This window comes from Salmo salar, chromosome ssa01 (assembly GCF_905237065.1).
Source record: "Salmo salar chromosome ssa01, Ssal_v3.1, whole genome shotgun sequence".
NCBI classification, from domain to species: Eukaryota; Metazoa; Chordata; class Actinopteri; order Salmoniformes; family Salmonidae; genus Salmo; species Salmo salar.
Window position 1 is genome coordinate 97515462 of NC_059442.1, and position 18594 is coordinate 97534055.

The 18594-nt window shown below is 43.0% G+C and overlaps 1 protein-coding gene across 1 annotated transcript in view; it reads left to right on the forward strand.

Moving 5' to 3' along the window:
* LOC106610889 (centrosomal protein of 170 kDa) overlaps positions 1 to 18594 on the forward strand; it is an 85992-nt gene that overhangs the window by 15985 nt on the left and 51413 nt on the right. The window contains 5 exon segments of the mRNA XM_014210552.2: positions 1539 to 1685; positions 9259 to 9348; positions 10952 to 11030; positions 11253 to 11311; positions 15438 to 15633. Coding sequence (XP_014066027.1) covers positions 1581 to 1685; positions 9259 to 9348; positions 10952 to 11030; positions 11253 to 11311; positions 15438 to 15633 — 529 coding nt within the window. The 5' untranslated portion in view covers positions 1539 to 1580.

Genomic DNA, 18594 nt, shown 5'->3' on the forward strand with positions numbered 1-18594 from the left:
GCAACATCTCAAGACATCAGTCAGGAAGTTAAAGCTTGGTCGCAAATGGGTCTTCCAAATGGACAATGACCCCAAGCATACTTCCAAAGTTGTGGCAAAATGGCTTAAGGACAACAAAGTCAAGGTATTGGAGTGGCCATCACAAAGCCCTGACCTCAATCCTATAGAAAATTTGTGGGCAGAACTGAAAAAGCGTGTTGCGAGCAAAGAGGCCTACAAAGCTGACTCAGTTACACCAGCTCTGTCAGGAGGAATGGAACAAAATTCACCCAACTTATTGTGGGAAGCTTGTGGAAGGCTACCCAAAATGTTTCACCCAAGTTAAATAGTTTAAAGCCAATGCTACCAAATATTAATTGAGTGTATGTAAACTTCTGACCCACTGGGAATGTGATGAAAGAAATAAAAGCTGAAATAAATCATTCTTTCTACTATTAATCTGACATTTCACATTCTTAAATAAATTGGTGATCCTAACTGACCAAAGACAGGTCATTTTTACTAGGATTAAATGTCAGGAATTGTGAATAACTGAGTTTAAATGTATTTGGCTAAGGTGTATGTAAACTTCCGACCTCAACTGTAGGTAAGATAATTTCCTTTTGAATTTCTCGCCAAATGTAAAATGTTCCTGTTTTGATTAATTTAATGGAGTGAGTTAGGTCTGCTATATATCAAATTAGCATACCCCCTGAGTCCCTTCCCTGTTTCACACCTGGTAGTTTGGTGGATGGGACTTCCAGCTCTATGTAACCTATAGGGCAAGCAGTGGATCCGTCTCCTTTACACCATGTTTCTTGTAGGATGACAATGTCTGTATTTCCGATTTATTTGGTGAAGTCAAGGTTCCTGCTCTTTACGCCAAAGGCAGATGACCTCAGTCCTTGGATTTTCCAGGATGATATAGTGAAGGCTTTGTGTTCCATAAAGTGTCCAATGTTGTTGGTCGTGTGGTTTGGCCTCAGACCAGTAAGTGTGAGCAGAGGCTGCTGAGCATCTGGTACATTGCCAATGGCTTGGGATAGTGTAAGCGTGGGGGTTGGGCCTGTTTGCCTGCTCACGGCCTGGGCGTATGTGTGAGTTCCATGTTGAGGCCCTCTTTGTGGGAGTGGGCGGCATGGGGTGGGCAGGAGGGGCATAGGTCTGATCTGAGGGGGCCTAAATGAGGTGTGGGCATGGTAGACTTGGGGGGGTATTGATTGGTTGGAGTGGGGGTGTCTATTGATCTGTTGCTCTTGTGTGAAGTGTCGGGGCTGCATTTGAGAGCGATGTCCTTTAGGGTCCGGGCGAAGGTGGGCACTGCTGCCTGGTACAGGTGGACTTGGTTGTAAAGGCTGTTCAAGTCCAGGGTGGAGTGGTGGGCCAGGTAAACATTTGGTTTTGATGCACAGTCAAGGGAAATACTTGCGTTTACCCGCTGAATGGTAGCAGGGTGGAAGTATTTTCGTGGTAGCAAGGTGGAGATAACCACTTGTGCGTTGGGGAAAGTAGAAGAAGCTTTTTCAATCTCTCTCGCTCTCTCTCTCTCTCTCTCTCAGGATGACATATGGTTGGAGGTTGGAGTGAGTAGCGTAACAGAGATGAGTCTCACATCATGGTTCCTGGTGAGCAGCGGGGGCACTCGTCACCGTCTGCCCCTGGAGATGATCTTTGTCGGCCGAGACGACTGCGAGCTCATGCTGCAGGTGAGCATGGCTCTAATTGATACAACACAACACGACATGTTACAACATAACATGATACAACACAACATTATACAACACAACCTGTTACAACATGATACAACACAACACGATACAACACAGCAAAACATCATACAATACAACACAACATGATACAACACAACACAACATGATATGACACACCATGACACAACATAATACAACACAACACAGCATGATACAACACAACATGATACAACACAACATGATGCCACACAACATGATGCCACACAACATGATGCCACACAACATGATGCCACACAACATGATGCCACACAACATGATACAACACAACATGACACGACACAAAACAACATGACACAACACAACATGACACAACATGACACAACACAACACGATACAACACAACACGATACAACACAACATGACGCCACACAACATGATACAACACAACATGACGCCACACAACATGATACAACACAACATGATACAACACAACATGATACAACACAACATGATACAACACAACACGACACAACACAACACGACACACCACGACACAACACACCACGACACAACACACCATGACACAACACAACATGACACAACACAACATGACGCCACACAACATAATACAACACAACACAACATGATACAACACAACATGATACAACATGACACAAACAACATGACACAACACAACATGATACAACACAACATGATACAACAACACGACACACCATGACACAACATGACACAACACACCATGACACGACACACCATGACACGACACACCATGACACGACACACCATGACACAACACAACATGACGCCACACAACATAATACAACACAACACAACATGATACAACACAACAACATGACACAACACAACATGACACAACACAACATGACACAACACAACATGACATGATATAACACAATATGATACAACACAGCATGATACAACATGACACAAATCAACAGAATACAACACAACGCAACATGACGCCACACAGCATGACGCCACACAGCACGACGCCACACAGCACGACGCCACACAGCACGACGCCACACAACACGACGCCACACAACACGACGCCACACAACACGACGCCACACAACACGACGCCACACAACACGACGCCACACAACATGATACAACACAACATGACACAACACAAAACAACATGACACAACACAACACGACACAACACAACACGACACAACACAACATGACACAACACAACACAACACAACATGACACAACACAACACAACACAACACAACATGACACAACACAACACAACACAACATGACACAACACAACAAACAACATGACACAACACAACACAAAACAACATGACACAACACGACACAACACAAAACAACACGAAACAACATGACACAACACGACACAACACAAAACAACACAAAACAACATGACACAACACGACACAACACAAAACAACACAAAACAACATGACACAACACGACACAACACGACACAACACAAAACAACATGACACAACACAAAACAACATGACACAACACAAAACAACATGACACAACACAAAACAACATGACACAACACAACACGACACAACACAACACGACACAACACAACACGACACAACACAACATGATACAACACAACATGATACAACACAACACGATACAACACAACACGACACACCATGACACACCATGACACAACATGACACAACACACCATGACACGACACACCATGACACGACACACCATGACACGACACACCATGACACAACACAACATGACGCCACACAACATGACGCCACACAACATAATACAACACAACATAATACAACAACAACATGACACAACACAACATGATACAAAACAACATGACACAACACAACACAACATGATATAACACAATATGATACAACACAGCATGATACAACATGACACAACGCAACATGATACAACACAACGCAACATGATACAACACAACGCAACATGATACAACACAACGCAACATGATACAACACAACACATGATACAACACAACACATGATACAACATGATACAACACAACATGATACAACACAACATGACACAACACAACATAATACAACACAATGCAACATGATATCACACAACATTTTTACTAGGATTAAATGTCAGGAAATGTGAAAAACTGAGTTTCATGTATTTGGCCAAGGTGTATGTAAACTTCCGACTTCAACTGTACATACTCCTCAGACAAATACATTTAAACTCAGTTTTTCACAATTCCTGATGTTTAATCCTAGTAAAAATTCCCTGTCTTAGGTCAGTTAGGATCACCACTTTATTTTAAGAATGTGAAATGTCAGAATAATATTAGTGAGAATGATTCATTTCAGCTTTTATATCTTTCATCACATTCCCATTGGGTCAGAAGTTTACATACACTCAATTCATATTTGGTAGCATTGCCTTTAAATTGTTTAACTTGGGTCAAACGTTTCGGGTAGCCTTCCACAAGCTTCCCACAATAAGTTGTGTGAATTTTGTCCCATTCCTCCTGACAACACCCCCGTGCTGTTGTTCTGGGATTGATTTGCACTTTTCGCACCAAAGCACGTTCATCTCTAGGAGACAGAACGCGTCTCCTTCCTAAGCAGTATGACGGCTAAGTGGTCCCATGGTGTCTATACTTGCGTACTATTGCTTGTACAGATGAACGTGGTACCTTCAGGCGTTTGGAAATGACTCCCAAGGATGAACCAGACTTGTGGAGGTCTGCAATTTTTTTCTGAGGTCTTGGCTGATTTCTTTTGATTTTCCCATGATGTCAAGCAAAGAGGCACTGAGTTTGAAGGTAGGCCTTGAAATACATCCACAGGTTCACCTCCAATTGACTCAAATTATGTCAATTAGCCTATCAGAAGCTTCTAAAGCCATGACATCATTGTCTGGAATTTTCCAAGCTGTTTAGAGGCACAGTCAACTTAGTGTATGTAAACTTCTGACCCACTGGAATTGTGATACAGTGAACTATAAGTGAAATAATCTTTCTGTAAATTTTTTGGGAAAAATTACTTGTCATGCACAAAGTAGATGTCCTAACCGACTTTGCAAAACTATAGTTTGTTAACAAGAAATTTGTGGAGTGGTTGAAAAACGAGTTTTAAAGACTCCAACCTAAGCGTATGTAAACTTCCGACTTCAAGTGTGTGTGTGTGTGTGTGTGTGTGTGTGTGTGTGTGTGTGTGTGTGTGTGTGTGTGTGTGTGTGTGTGTGTGTGTGTGTGTGTGTGTGTGTGTGTGTGTGTGTCCGCGCATATATGTGAGTGATAGAGCAAGTCTCATACAGAGATATTTCTAGAAAGTGGGGCAGATACATGTTGAGTTAGGTCCATCCAGACAGGAGGGCTCCATAGGAAGTAGAGTGGCTGCTGCATTGCGGAGTGTGGTGTGGTGTAGCTGTACCATTCCATATCATGGAACATCTTTAGGGCTTGATTCAATCCGTATCGTGGAAGATCCACGGTATTGCACGAGTGAAATTGAATGGCAATTCTGCCACGTTCACGGAAACTGTATTCACGGTAAATGCTGCATATGTCATCTCATTTGGGAAATTACTTTTAATTTTTAATCGCACTACAGTGTGGATTTTTAGTGCTACTGTTTGAATCTAGGCCTTTGACATAGGTTTCAACAGCAATGGTAGTAAAACTAATTGTTAAACCTATTGCTTGTATGTCAACCCTTAAAATAGAATATATTAATGTACTTTCCGTGCTCCTTGATGTCAACTCTGAATCCAACTAAATTACCCTTTCCAAGCCAGCTTAAGTAGTTGATTACTCACTGGTCAGGTTTCTGCCAGGCCCTGGCTCTGTATAATGAAGAGTACATTTATTTTCAAGGAACTGAGTTGCTTGTGTGTGGCAATACCGACAGTGTTTCAGTCCTTAACTCTGAGACACTAGAAACCCTGGCTTCACAGACACTCTTGGAGACACTAATCAAGGAGTCCTCCTTCAACCCCCTCAAACCTCAGTTTGTCCCTGTCTACTAATGAGCCTATAATTAAGCAGCAGGTCATTAATACATCAGCACATCTCTAATAGGAGTTAGAAGGTACCATGTTAAATGGCTTCTAAAGAGCAAGCAGTTCAGAGTGCCAGCAAGATACTTCTGCAGTTTTACTGCTGAAATCAGCAGGGTTGGAATGAAAGGAACAAGGAGGCTGTTTTTCAAACAGGGATCCTGTTTTCTAGTGTTTGTCTCTCTGATGACCTGGGGGAAAGAGAGGAGAAGACTGGGTACTTTGTTTAGTGTGAGCCTGCCAACGGAAAATACGCCAAGAGGTCCGGGCCATGTGACTGTTTTTACTGGCCTCAGTCTTTTTGGTGTCACATGGGTATCTCAGTAATGTATGGGTTTAAGAGCCGTTGCATGGATTCCCAACGCAAGGGTATCAGACTCAAATTTGGACCACTCCCAACTAGGCCACTTCTAGTCAGTAACAGTCAAATCTGGACCACTCCCAACTAGGCCACTTCTAGTCAGTAACAGTCAAATCTGGACCACTCCCAACTAGGCCACTTCTAGTCAGTAACAGTCAAATCTGGACCACTCCCAACTAGGCCACTTCTAGTCAGTAACAGTCAAATCTGGACCACTCCCAACTAGGCCACTTCTAGTCAGTAACAGGCAAATCTGGACCACTCCCACTAGGCCACTTCTAGTCAGTAACAGTCAAATCTGGACCACTCCCACTAGGCCACTTCTAGTCAGTAACAGTCAAATCTGGACCACTCCCACTATGCCACAGTCAAATCAAAGGGCCATGTTTGTTTTTGAAATACATTTTTCATTCATCTGTTTTGCTGTTTCTACAATAGGCTATGCTATCTACAGTAGACTTATGTTAGTGTAAACGCTGTGTTATATTTCTACAATAGGCTATGCTATCTACAGTAGACTTATGTTAGTGTAAACGCTGTGTTATATTTTCTACAATAGGCTATGCTATCTACAGTAGACTTATGTTAGTGTAAACGCTGTGTTATATTTTCTACAATAGGCTATGCTATCTACAGGAGACTTATGTTAGTGTAAACGCTGTGTTATATTTTCTACAATAGGCTATGCTATCTACAGTAGACTTATGTTAGTGTAAACACTGTTATATTTGACACTTATATATGACAAGTCATGTTCACCATGAAACGTAGTTACTTCAAATCTAGCACTGACATGCATACATGCTTTAGTAGAAGCTCCCTCTCTCTTCATTCTCCTTAATCACGTCTTCATGCTCTGAACAGAGAGAGAACATGCAAGATTCCAGTAGGCCTCTGTGTGGATGATGTCGCTTTCTGTGTGGATGATGTAGCTTTCTGTGTGGATGATGTAGCTTTCTGTGTGGATGCCGTAGCTCTCTGTGTGGATGCCGTTGCTCTCTGTGAGGATGCTGTTGCTCTCTGTGAGGATGCTGTTGCTCTCTGTGTGGATGCTGTTGCTCTCTGTGTGGATGCTGTTGCTCTCTGTGTGGATGCTGTTGCTCTCTGTGTGGATGCTGTTGCTCTCTGTGTGGATGCTGTTGCTCTCTGTGTGGATGCTGTTGCTCTCTGTGTGGATGCTGTTGCTCTCTGTGTGGATGCTGTTGCTCTCTGTGTGGATGCTGTTGCTCTCTGTGTGGATGCTGTTGCTCTCTGTGGATGCTGTAGTTCGCTGTGTGGATGCTGTAGCTCTCTGTGTGGATGCTGTAGCTCTCTGTGTGGATGCTGTAGCTCTCTGTGTGGATGCTGTAGCTCTCTGTGTGGATGCTGTAGCTCTCTGTGTGGATGCTGTAGCTCTCTGTGTGGATGCTGTAGCTCTCTGTGTGGATGCTGTAGCTCTCTGTGTGGATGCTGTAGCTCTCTGTGTGGATGCTGTAGCTCGCTGTGTGGATGCTGTAGTTCGCTGTGTGGATGCTGTAGTTCGCTGTGTGGATGCTGTAGTTCGCTGTGTGGATGCTGTAGTTCGCTGTGTGGATGCTGTAGTTCGCTGTGTGGATGCTGTAGTTCGCTGTGTGGATGCTGTAGTTCGCTGTGTGGATGCTGTAGTTCGCTGTGTGGATGCTGTAGTTCGCTGTGTGGATGCTGTAGTTCGCTGTGTGGATGCTGTAGTTCGCTGTGTGGATGCTGTAGTTCGCTGTGTGGATGCTGTAGTTCGCTGTGTGGATGCTGTAGTTCGCTGTGTGGATGCTGTAGTTCGCTGTGTGGATGCTGTAGTTCGCTGTGTGGATGCTGTAGCTCTCTGTGTGGATGCTGTAGCTCTCTGTGTGGATGCTGTAGCTCTCTGTGTGGATGCTGTAGCTGTCTGTGTGGATGCTGTAGCTCTCTGTGTGGATGCTGTAGCTCTCTGTGTGGATGCTGTAGCTCTCTGTGTGGATGCCGTAGCTCTCTGTGTGGATGCCGTAGCTCGCCGTGTGGATGCCGTAGCTCGCCGTGTGGATGCCGTAGCTCGCCGTGTGGATGCCGTAGCTCGCCGTGTGGATGCCGTAGCTCGCCGTGTGGATGCCGTAGCTCGCCGTGTGGATGCCGTAGCTCGCCGTGTGGATGCCGTAGTTCGCCGTGTGGATGCCGTAGTTCGCCGTGTGGATGCCGTAGTTCGCCGTGTGGATGCCGTAGTTCGCCGTGTGGATGCCGTAGGTCTCCGTGTGGATGCCGTAGGTCTCCGTGTGGATGCCGTAGCTCTTTGTGTGGATGCCGTAGCTCTTTGTGTGGATGCCGTAGCTCTCGGTGTGGATGCCGTAGCTCTCGGTGTGGATGCCGTAGCTCTCTGTGTGGATGTCGTAGCTCTCTGTGTGGATGCCGTAGCTCTCTGTGTGGATGTCGTAGCTCTCTGTGTGGATGCCGTAGCTCTCTGTGTGGATGCCGTAGCTCTCGGTGTGGATGCCGTAGCTCTCGGTGTGGATGCCGTAGCTCTCGGTGTGGATGTCGTAGCTCTCTGTGTGGATGCCGTAGCTCTCTGTGTGGATGCCGTAGCTCTCGGTGTGGATGCCGTAGCTCTCGGTGTGGATGCCGTAGCTCTCGGTGTGGATGTCGTAGCTCTCTGTGTGGATGCCGTAGCTCTCGGTGTGGATGCCGTAGCTCTCGGTGTGGATGCCGTAGCTCTCTGTGTGGATGCCGTAGCTCTCTGTGTGGATGCCGTAGCTCTCTGTGTGGATGCCGTAGCTCTCTGTGTGGATGCCGTAGCTCTCTGTGTGGATTCCGACGCTCTCTATACTATCTCTCTTCCTCCCTCCACTTTCCCTACATGTTGTATCTGTCTTGGTGTCTGTTTGTGCTTCCATCTCTGTCTGTGATAGAGTAAAACAGGGCCTAACTGCCTTATGAATGGAAATATAATCTGACTTCAAAGCAGAATTGTGTGAACAATACATGTGATTCCTCCTCCAAGCACTGACATTGTCACAAGGTTGATGTTTAAACTATCATGCACACACTGTTATCATCATGTCAAAAACAGTTCAAGTTCATCATTGATGTCAAGTTACCATTCAACAATGTGTAACACCATTACTGACTGTGACTGTTGGGTTTTTGTTTACAGTCGCGGAGTGTTGACAAGCAGCATGCAGTCATCAACTATGAGGTGACCAGCGATGAGCACAAAGTCAAGGACCTGGGCAGCCTGAACGGGGTGAGTAAAAGGGGAGGAGAAGACATGTAAAAGGGGAGGAGGTTGTGCTTCATCTTTAGGCCAATCTAATTTGCTCCAGCTTTGACTTGAGAGGAATTGACAGGGCTGAGATAATTACCTGACCTGTAAATGTGTGTCACATGGCATTAACAGAATGCATTCTCAAATGACATGCCCCTTTATTCCACACCATGATCTTTTCACAGCAGAGTAAAACCATGTTGAAGTGCTCTTCCTGCCACATGGTGTGTGTGAGTCATGTGTTAGTTGTCCTATTTCTGCTGATGGCTCAGTGTGTAACTTACTCAGTGTGTAGGCTAACCCACTAGCCTGGAACAATTGTGAAGCATTCTCTCAGGCAGGAAGCTGGAGTCATAAGCTCTTCCTCCTGAGTCATGCTTCAGGATTCCTCCCCCGTCGTTCGAGGGCCCATGGCAACAGGAAGTAGCACTACATCCCATGCTGGGCCAATCAGAGCCTGACTGCTGAATGCCCTGCACATCTTACTCATCTTTATGATGGATCTACATCCCATGCTGGGCCAATCAGAGCCTGTCTTCTAAATGCCCTGCACATCCTACTCATCTTTAGGATGGATCTACATCACATGCTGGGCCAATCAGAGCCTGTCTGCTGAATGCCCTGCACATCTTACTCATCTTGAGGATATATTTTGAATCATAAGAGAAGTCAACTGTGTATGTTAAATCTTTATGTCCAGGACTCTGTTTTGATAAATCCTGATAGCAACAACAGCTAGCCTACATTCATAACTGTATCTTCTAATTAGACACTGCAACCACCTCTCAGCTAACACTTCTATTACCCAATGTAACCCTTCTTCTCTTTTAGAGTGACTTTAAACTGGACTTGTGACTATAAAAAAAGTGACTGATTTTTATTTCTATGCTCTCCATGAAGGACCCAGGTAGAAAAAAGTACCTCTTGTCCCTTTCATCAAGTTCTGTCACACTATTTAGAGGTCAGACAGAGACAGGCACAGAGTCAGGAAACTTAATCGGTGTCAGTGATGATTGGAAATGCTTGGTCAGTGAGGCCAGAGCTGCCAATGTTTTCCTGGCCCCGCTCTGCACCCATCATCTGACATACCTTCCATAAACAGACCCCATCAGCTGATTCAATGTCTCTGGCTGCAGTGTGGGACAGTTTTCACATCACCTGATTATTTAAGGCGCTGCCTTTCCTTTTATAATGGCACTATGGCTGGTTCTTATGGGGGGTTGGAGAGATCTGCAAGAAAGACAGAAATCACATTTACTTAAGATTTTTACAGTCCCAATGTAAATCAACCCTAATCCAATTTCTCGCCATCACCTTTTGCCTGCAGGTTTGTGGTGATTTGTAACTGAGAATGAAAGGTAATATATTCTGGTTTAAATGTAGCCTGAAATGAAGTTTTCAGGGAACAGTATCCCTAAATTCATTACGTAACTCAAGTCTGAGCCACAAGGGTTTTAAGCAATGAGAACTGGGCTGGCACGCCTGGCACTGGAGAGAGGCGGAGGGCAGTGAATTTATGTGCTATTTATAATGTGCTCCAAGTCCTTTACAAACAGGTTTTCCCTCTTTTCTCTCCACACAGACATTTGTGAATGATGTCCGAATCCAGGAGCAGATGTATATCACTTTAAAGATTGACGACAAGCTGAGGTTTGGATATGATATCCTTTCAATCATTCAGTCCTTAACATTTTAATGACACAACATTATTGTAATCTAAACAGACATGAGGCATCTGTTCACTTCATTGCTCTCGTCCACTGATCATTTGTCAAGCTGTATAATCTGCAAATGTCAAACTGTCATCCACTGACTGTTGTGTGTATAATGACGTGACTGTAGATGCAAACAGTGTGAAAGTGTATTCCCTTAACCTGTTTCACATATCAACCTGTTCACGGTGGTGCGTGGGGAGATGACTGTCCCAGACGAGGCTCTTCAGGTAGAACACTACACAGTACATACAACCCTTCACATATTGTACTGGGATGGAATGTACACAACCATTCAAAAGTTTGGGGTCACTTAGAAATGTCCTTGTTTTTTAAAGAAAAGCAATTTTTTTGTCCATAAAAATAACATCAAATTGATCAGAAATACAGTGTAGACATTGTTAGTGTTTTAACTGACTATTGTAGCTGGAAACAACATATTGTTTATGTAATATCTACAGAGGCCCATTATCAGCAACCATCACTCCTGTGTTCCAGTAGCATGTTGTATTAGCTAATCCAAGTTTATCATTTAAAAGGCTAATTGATCATTAGAAAACCCTTTTGCAATTATGTTAGCACAGCTGAAAACTGTTGTGCAGATTAAAGAAGCAATACAACTGGCCTTCTTTAGACTAGTTGAGTATCTGGAGCATCAGCATTTGTTGATTCGATTACAGGCTCAAAATGGCCAGAAGCAAATACCTTTCTTCTGAAACTCGTCAGTCTATTCTTGTTCCGAGAATTGAAGGCTATTCCATGCGAGAATTTACCATAAAACTGAAGATCTCGTCCAAAGCTGTGTACTACTCCCTTCACAGAACAGCTCAAACTGGCTCTAACCAGAATAGAAAGAGGAGTGGGAAGCCCCGGTGCACAACTGAGCAAGAGGACAAGTACATTAGAGTGTCTAGTTTGAGAAACAGACAAGTCCTCACAAGTCCTCAACTGGCAGCTTCATTAAATAGTACCCACAAAACACCAGTCTCAACGTCAACAGTGACGAGGCGACTCCAGGATGCTGGCCTTCTAGGCAGAGTTGCAAAGAAAAAGCCATATCTGACTGGCCAATAAAAATAAAAGATGAAGATGGGCAAAAAAACACAGACACTGGATAGAGGAAGATTGGAAAAAAAGTGTTATGGACAGACTAATCTAAGTTTGAGGTGTTCGGATCACAAAGAAGAACATTCGTGAGAAGCAGAAAAATGATAAGATTCTGGAAGAGTGCTTGAAGCCATCTGTCAGGCATGGTGGAGGCAAGATGATGGTCTGGGGGTGCTTTGGTGGTGGTAAAGTGGGAGATATGTACAGGGTAAAAGGGATCTTGAAGAAGGAAGGTATCACTCCATTTTGCAACACCATGACATACCCTGTGGACGGCGCTTTATTGGAGCCATTTTCCTCCTACAACAGGACAATGACCCGAAGCACAGCTTCAAATTATGCAAGAACTATTTAGGGAAGAAGCAGTCTGGTATTCTGTCTATAATAGAGTGGCCAGCACAGTCACCGGATCTCAACTCTATTGAGCTGTTATGGGAGCAGCTTGACCATATGGTATGTAAGATGTGCCCATCACGCCAATCCAACTTGTTGGAGGCGCTTCAGGAAGCATGGGGTGAAATGTCTTCAGATTACCTCAACAAATTGACAACTACAATGCCAAAGGTCTGCAAGGCTGTAATTGCTGCAAATGGAGGATTCTTTGGCGAAAGCAAAGTTTGAAGGACACTATTTTTATTTCAATTAAAAATAATTATTTATAACCTTGTCAACGTCTTGATTATATTTCCTATTCATTTTGCAACTCCTTTCATTGTATGTTTTCATGGATAACAAGTACATTTCAAAGTGACTCCAAACTTTTGAACGGTAGTGTATGTAACCTTCTCCCAATTTGTAACACATCAGAATGTGGAAAAAGTCAAGGGGTGTGAATACTATTTGAAGGTGCTGTATATCAGAATATCTATGTTGTACTCAATATCAGGGCTATCTGGGGTGCTAATTTCTGCTAAATATGAAATAGCAATGGTTATACCATAGTATAACAAAGTGTCTGTAAGTACAGGGTCTTCAGAAAGGATTCACACGCCTCGGTTTTTTCAAAATGTTGTTGTGTTACAGCCTGAATTTAAAATCGATTAAATTTAGATTTTTGGTCCCTGGCCTACAGACAATACTCTATAATGTCAAAGTGGAAGTGGAACTACCGTAATTTCCGGACTATAAGCCGCAACTTTTTTCCCACGCTTTGAACCTTGCAGCTTAAACAATGACACAGCTAATATATGGATTTTTCCCGCTTTCAATTTTTTTTTCTCCAAAAAAACACATTCTGTGACGTGCTCAGTTTTTTGGCGGAATGAAGCTTTCATTAGACCAATGAAATTGCCGAACGGGTTAAGGTCAAACAACTTTTTTGTTTACTGTTTAGATTAAATCGAGCGCTCTCAAACTTCCCATCATTCTGATTACGGTAGTCATTTTGTCACCCTCATCATGGCAAAGACACGGAGAAATGCATATGATGCAGCTTTCAAGTTGAAGGCGATTGATCTGGCTGTTGGAAAAGGAAATAGAGCTGCTGCACGGGAGCTTGGTCTTAATGAGTCGATGATAAGATGTTGGAAACAGCAGCGTGAGGAATTGACTCAGTGCAAAAAGACAACTAAAGCTTACTGCTAATTTTGTATTTTTTGTTACAAGCCGTGTTTCGTTAAAGCTTATTTATTTTTGTTACAAGCCGTGTTTCATTAAAGCCTATTTATTTTTGTTACAAGCCATGTTTCGTTAAAGCCTGTGTAAAGTTCATTTGTTTCAATGTACCGGTAGGCACCTGCGGCTTATAGACATGTGCGGCTTATTTATGTTAAAAAAAAAAAAAATGTAATTCAGTGGGTGCGGCTTATATTCAGGTGCGCTCAATAGTCCGGAAAATACGGTATGTCTTTTGACATTTTTACAAATTAATAAAAAATGAAAAGCTGAATGGTCTTGAGTCAATAAGTATTCGTCCCCTTTGTTAAGGCAAGCCTAAATAAGTTCAGGAGTAAAAATGTGTTTAACAAGTCACATAAAAAGTTGCATGGACTCATTCTGTGTGCAATAGTAGTGTTTAACATGATTTTTGAATGACTACCTCATCTCTGTACCCCAGGGAGATTTTCCAATGCCTCACAAAGAAGGGGACCTATTGATGGGTAAAACGTTATTAATTACATGGTGAAGTTATTAATTACACATTTGATGGTGTATCAATATACCCAGTCACTACAAAGATACAGGCGTTCTTCCTAACTCAGTTGCCGGAGAGGAAGGAAACTGCTCAGGGATTTAACGATGAGAACAATGGTGACTTTAAAACAGCAACAGAGCTGTGCTAGGAGAAAGCTGAAAATATTCCATAACATGCATCTGTTTGCAACAAGGCACTAAAGTAATACTGCACAGAATGTGGCAAAGCAATTCACTTTTTGTCCTGAATAAAAAATATGTTTGGGGCAAATCCAATACAGCATATTACTGAGTACCACTCTTCAAATTTCAAGCATAGAGTGGCTGCATCATGTTAAGGGTATGCTTGTAATCCTTAAGGACTGGGGAGTTTTTCAGGATAAAAAGCAAACGTAATGGAGCTAAGCACAAGCAAAATCCTAGAGGAAAACCTGGTTCAGTCTGCTTTTCACCAGACACTGGGAGATGAGTTCACCCTTCAGCAGAACAATAACCTAAAACACAAGGACAAAATTAAACTTGGGTTCACTTACCAAGAATACATTGAATGTTTTTGAATTGCAGAGTTACAGTTTTGTCTATTTGAAAATCTATGGCAATACCTGAAAATGGTTGTCAAGCAATGATCAACAACCAATTTCACAGAGCTTGAACAATTTTGAAAAGAATAATGGGCAAATGTTGCACAATCCAGGTGTGGAAAGCTCTTAGAGACTTACCCATAAAGCTCACAGCTGTAATCACTGCCAAAGGTGCTTCTTCAAAGTATTGACTCAGGGGTGTGAGTACTTATGTAAATGAGATATTTCATTTTCAATATATTTGCCAAAAAAATCTAAAAACATGTTTTCACTTTGTCATTATGGGGTATTGTGTGAAGATGGATGAGAAAAAAAAATCAATTTTGAATACAGGCTGTAACATAACAAAATGTGGAATAAGTCAAGGGGTATGCATACCTTCTGAAGGCACTGTAGGTTCATGAGATTTTATCTTGCCCCATGCAAATATAACTTTAAGCTGTGTGTGTCAGCATTAGATGAATGATGATATTTTTGGCTCTGACGGTGTTCCACTCTGTTTCTCCATCGCTCCATCCCTTCCTCCCTCCATCAGCATGAGAAGTTCACCAGCCAGCTCCAGCTGACTAAGAAGCCCTCCAACGGTGAGCCCACCAAGTCACCTGCCAAGTCACCTGCCAAGTCCCCTGCTAAGACCCCCAGACCAGCCGGGACCAAGGCAGCCGAGGGGACCACCATGGAGCCATCGGCCAAACCTGCTGATTCACACCAGGGTGATGACAAGATGGCAGGTGAGAGCAGGAAGCACATATAAGAGATTACATTTATGTTGTACGGTATGACCCAGTCATTTCAGGGAAATAATGAATGCAATATTTCAGTTTTGATTTTCAATCATGACACAATATTTGGAAATAAGCAATATCTGCATCCAAGTTGTGACTAGATTCATAATTCCATTTTATAACGATAGCATTTTAGAATCAGTATTCTGAATGAGTAAGCAATGAATGTCCTGATCCTACCATAGATTGGACAGTGATACACATGCATGGACTACCAGTCATCTAAAAGACTAATAAACCTGTCACTGCCTGTCTCTTATGGAGACTTGTCTGTTTATCTATTGACTGTAATAAAAGAGCGAGAGTTTAGGGCGTGTTTAAATAACACATTGTCATTAAAACATCACACTAATCTGAGCTACTGTCCTGTACCACTGGGGTGTCTTATCTGATTAGCCAGCCCAGCATGCTCCAGTTCCCACTATCAGTAGCCACTGGGCAAAGACGTCAATTAAACGTCTATTTCGCGTTGGTTCAACGCATAAACAACATTAATTCAACCAGTGTGTGCCCAGTGGGAAAGAGCTATATTTATCTACAGGATGCAGCAGAGTGGCTGCAGCTGCTCCTATCTCTCCCTGTGCAGTAGACAGGGAGAATGTCTCCTACACTTGCATCGTTTACGCATTCGTTTAGTCACTCAGCTGGAGGGAGAGTTTATGCTGGTGTTGGTGTGGATAGCAGTTTAGTATCTCTTACAGTAGATGGTACAGCTGTGGGAGTTGAATAGCTACTGTATTACAGATGGCACAAGACTTTAACAGGGGAACCATGGCTTTTGGATTGTGACATACAGTACATGGTTCATTGTTATTACATTAGGAATCACAGTGTTCTTTTGCTATGCATTGGGGTGGCAGGTAGCCTAGCGGTTAAGAGTGTTGGGCCAGTAACTGAAATGTTGCTCAGGGTCTTCTCCATGATGTTTTTAACAATCTGGTGCTGCTGAGTACAGCGTGGGGGGCAGTGCCTTAGAGATTTTTGTGTTTTTGAACACTTGTAACTGCCATTTCCTGCAATCTAGAGGAAAATAATTGCTTAAATTATAACATATAAAGTGGTGCAGCCAGGCTACAAGGTGGTGCAGTTCCCTCTTACATTCTTTGGGGAAAACCCTAGTCGCTGGTTCGAATCCCTGAGCCGACTAGGTGAAAAAAATCGGTCGATGTGCCCTTGAGCAAAACACTTAACCCTAATTTCTCCAGTAAGTCGCTCTGGATAAAAGCATCTGCTAAATGACTAACATTTAAGGGAACATCCAAACGGTTTGGTCCCTATGGATTGAGTTGTTTTTCTGATAAATGAGAGGATGTCCTTAATTTTTTACTTTAGCCATGGCCATAGTCCCTAGACCAGGGATCATCAACTAGATTCAGCCGCTGGCTGATTTTATTGAGCGGATGGTCAGGGGGCTGAAAGATAATTACAGAACATTTGAAGAATGCAATTTGACTGCAAGAAGCCAAAACAGATATAATATTTTACAAACATATACAGTTGAAGTCGGAAGTTTACATACACCTTAGCCAAATACATTTATACTCAGTTTTTCACAATTCCTGACATTTAATCCAAGTAAATATTCCCTGTTTTAGGTCAGTTAGGATCACCACTTTATTTTAAGAATGTGAAATGTCAGAATAATAGTAGAGAGAATGATTTATTTCAGCCTTTATTTCTTTCATCACATTCCCAGTGGGTCAAAAGTTTACATACACTCAATTAGTATTTGGTAGCATTGCCTTTAAATTGTTTAACTTGGGTCAAACGTTTCGTGTAGCCTTCCACAAGTTTCCCACAATAAGTTGGGTGAATTTTGGCCCATTCCCCCTGACAGCTGGTGTGACTGAGTCTGGTTTGTAGGCCTCCTTGCTCGCACACGCTTTTTCAGTTCTGCCCACAAATTTTCTACAGGATTGAGGTCAGGGCTTTGTGATGGCCACTCCAATACCTTGACTTTGTTGTCCTTAAGCCTTTTTACCACAACTTTGGAAGTAAGCTTAGGGTCATTGTCCATTTGGAAGACCCATTTGCGACCAAGCTTTAACTTCCTGACTGATGTCTTGAGATGTTGCTTGAATATATCCACATAATTGTCCTGCCCCATGATGCCATCTATTTTGTGAAGTGCACCAGTCCCTCCTCCAGCAAAGCACCCCCACAACATGATGCTGCCACGCCCGTGCTTCACAGTTGGGATGGTGTTCTTCGGCTTGCAAGCCTCCCCCCTTTTCCTCCAAACATAACGATGGTCATTATGGCCAAACAGTTCTATTTTTGTTTCATCAGACCAGAGGACATTTCTGCAAAAAGTACGATCTTTGTCCCCATGTGCAGTTGCAAACCGTAGTCTGGCTTTTTTTATGGCGGTTTTGGAGCAGTGGCTTCTTCCTTGTTGAGCGGCCTTTCAGGTTAAGTCAATATAGGACTCCTTTTACTGTGGATATAGATAATTTTGTACCCGTTTCCTCCAGCATCTTCACAAGGTCCTTTGCTGTTGTTCTGGGATTCATTTGCACTTTGCGCACGAAAGTACGTTCATCTCTAGGAGACAGAACGCGCCTGCTTCCTGAGCGGTATGACGGCTGCGTGGTCCCATGGTGTTTATACTTGCGTACCATTGTTTGTACAGATGAACATGGTACCTTCAGGCATTTGGAAATTGCTCCCAAGGATGAACCAGACTTGTGGAGGTCTACAATTTATTTTCTGAGGTCTTGGCTGATTTCTTTTGATTTTCCCATGATGTCAAGCAAAGAGGCACTGAGTTTGAAAGTAGGCCTTGAAATACATCCACAGGTACACCTCCAATTGACTCAAATTATGTAAATTAGCCTACCAGAAGCTTCTAAAGCCATGACATCATTTTCTGGAATTTTCCAAGTTGTTTAAAGGCACAGTCAACTT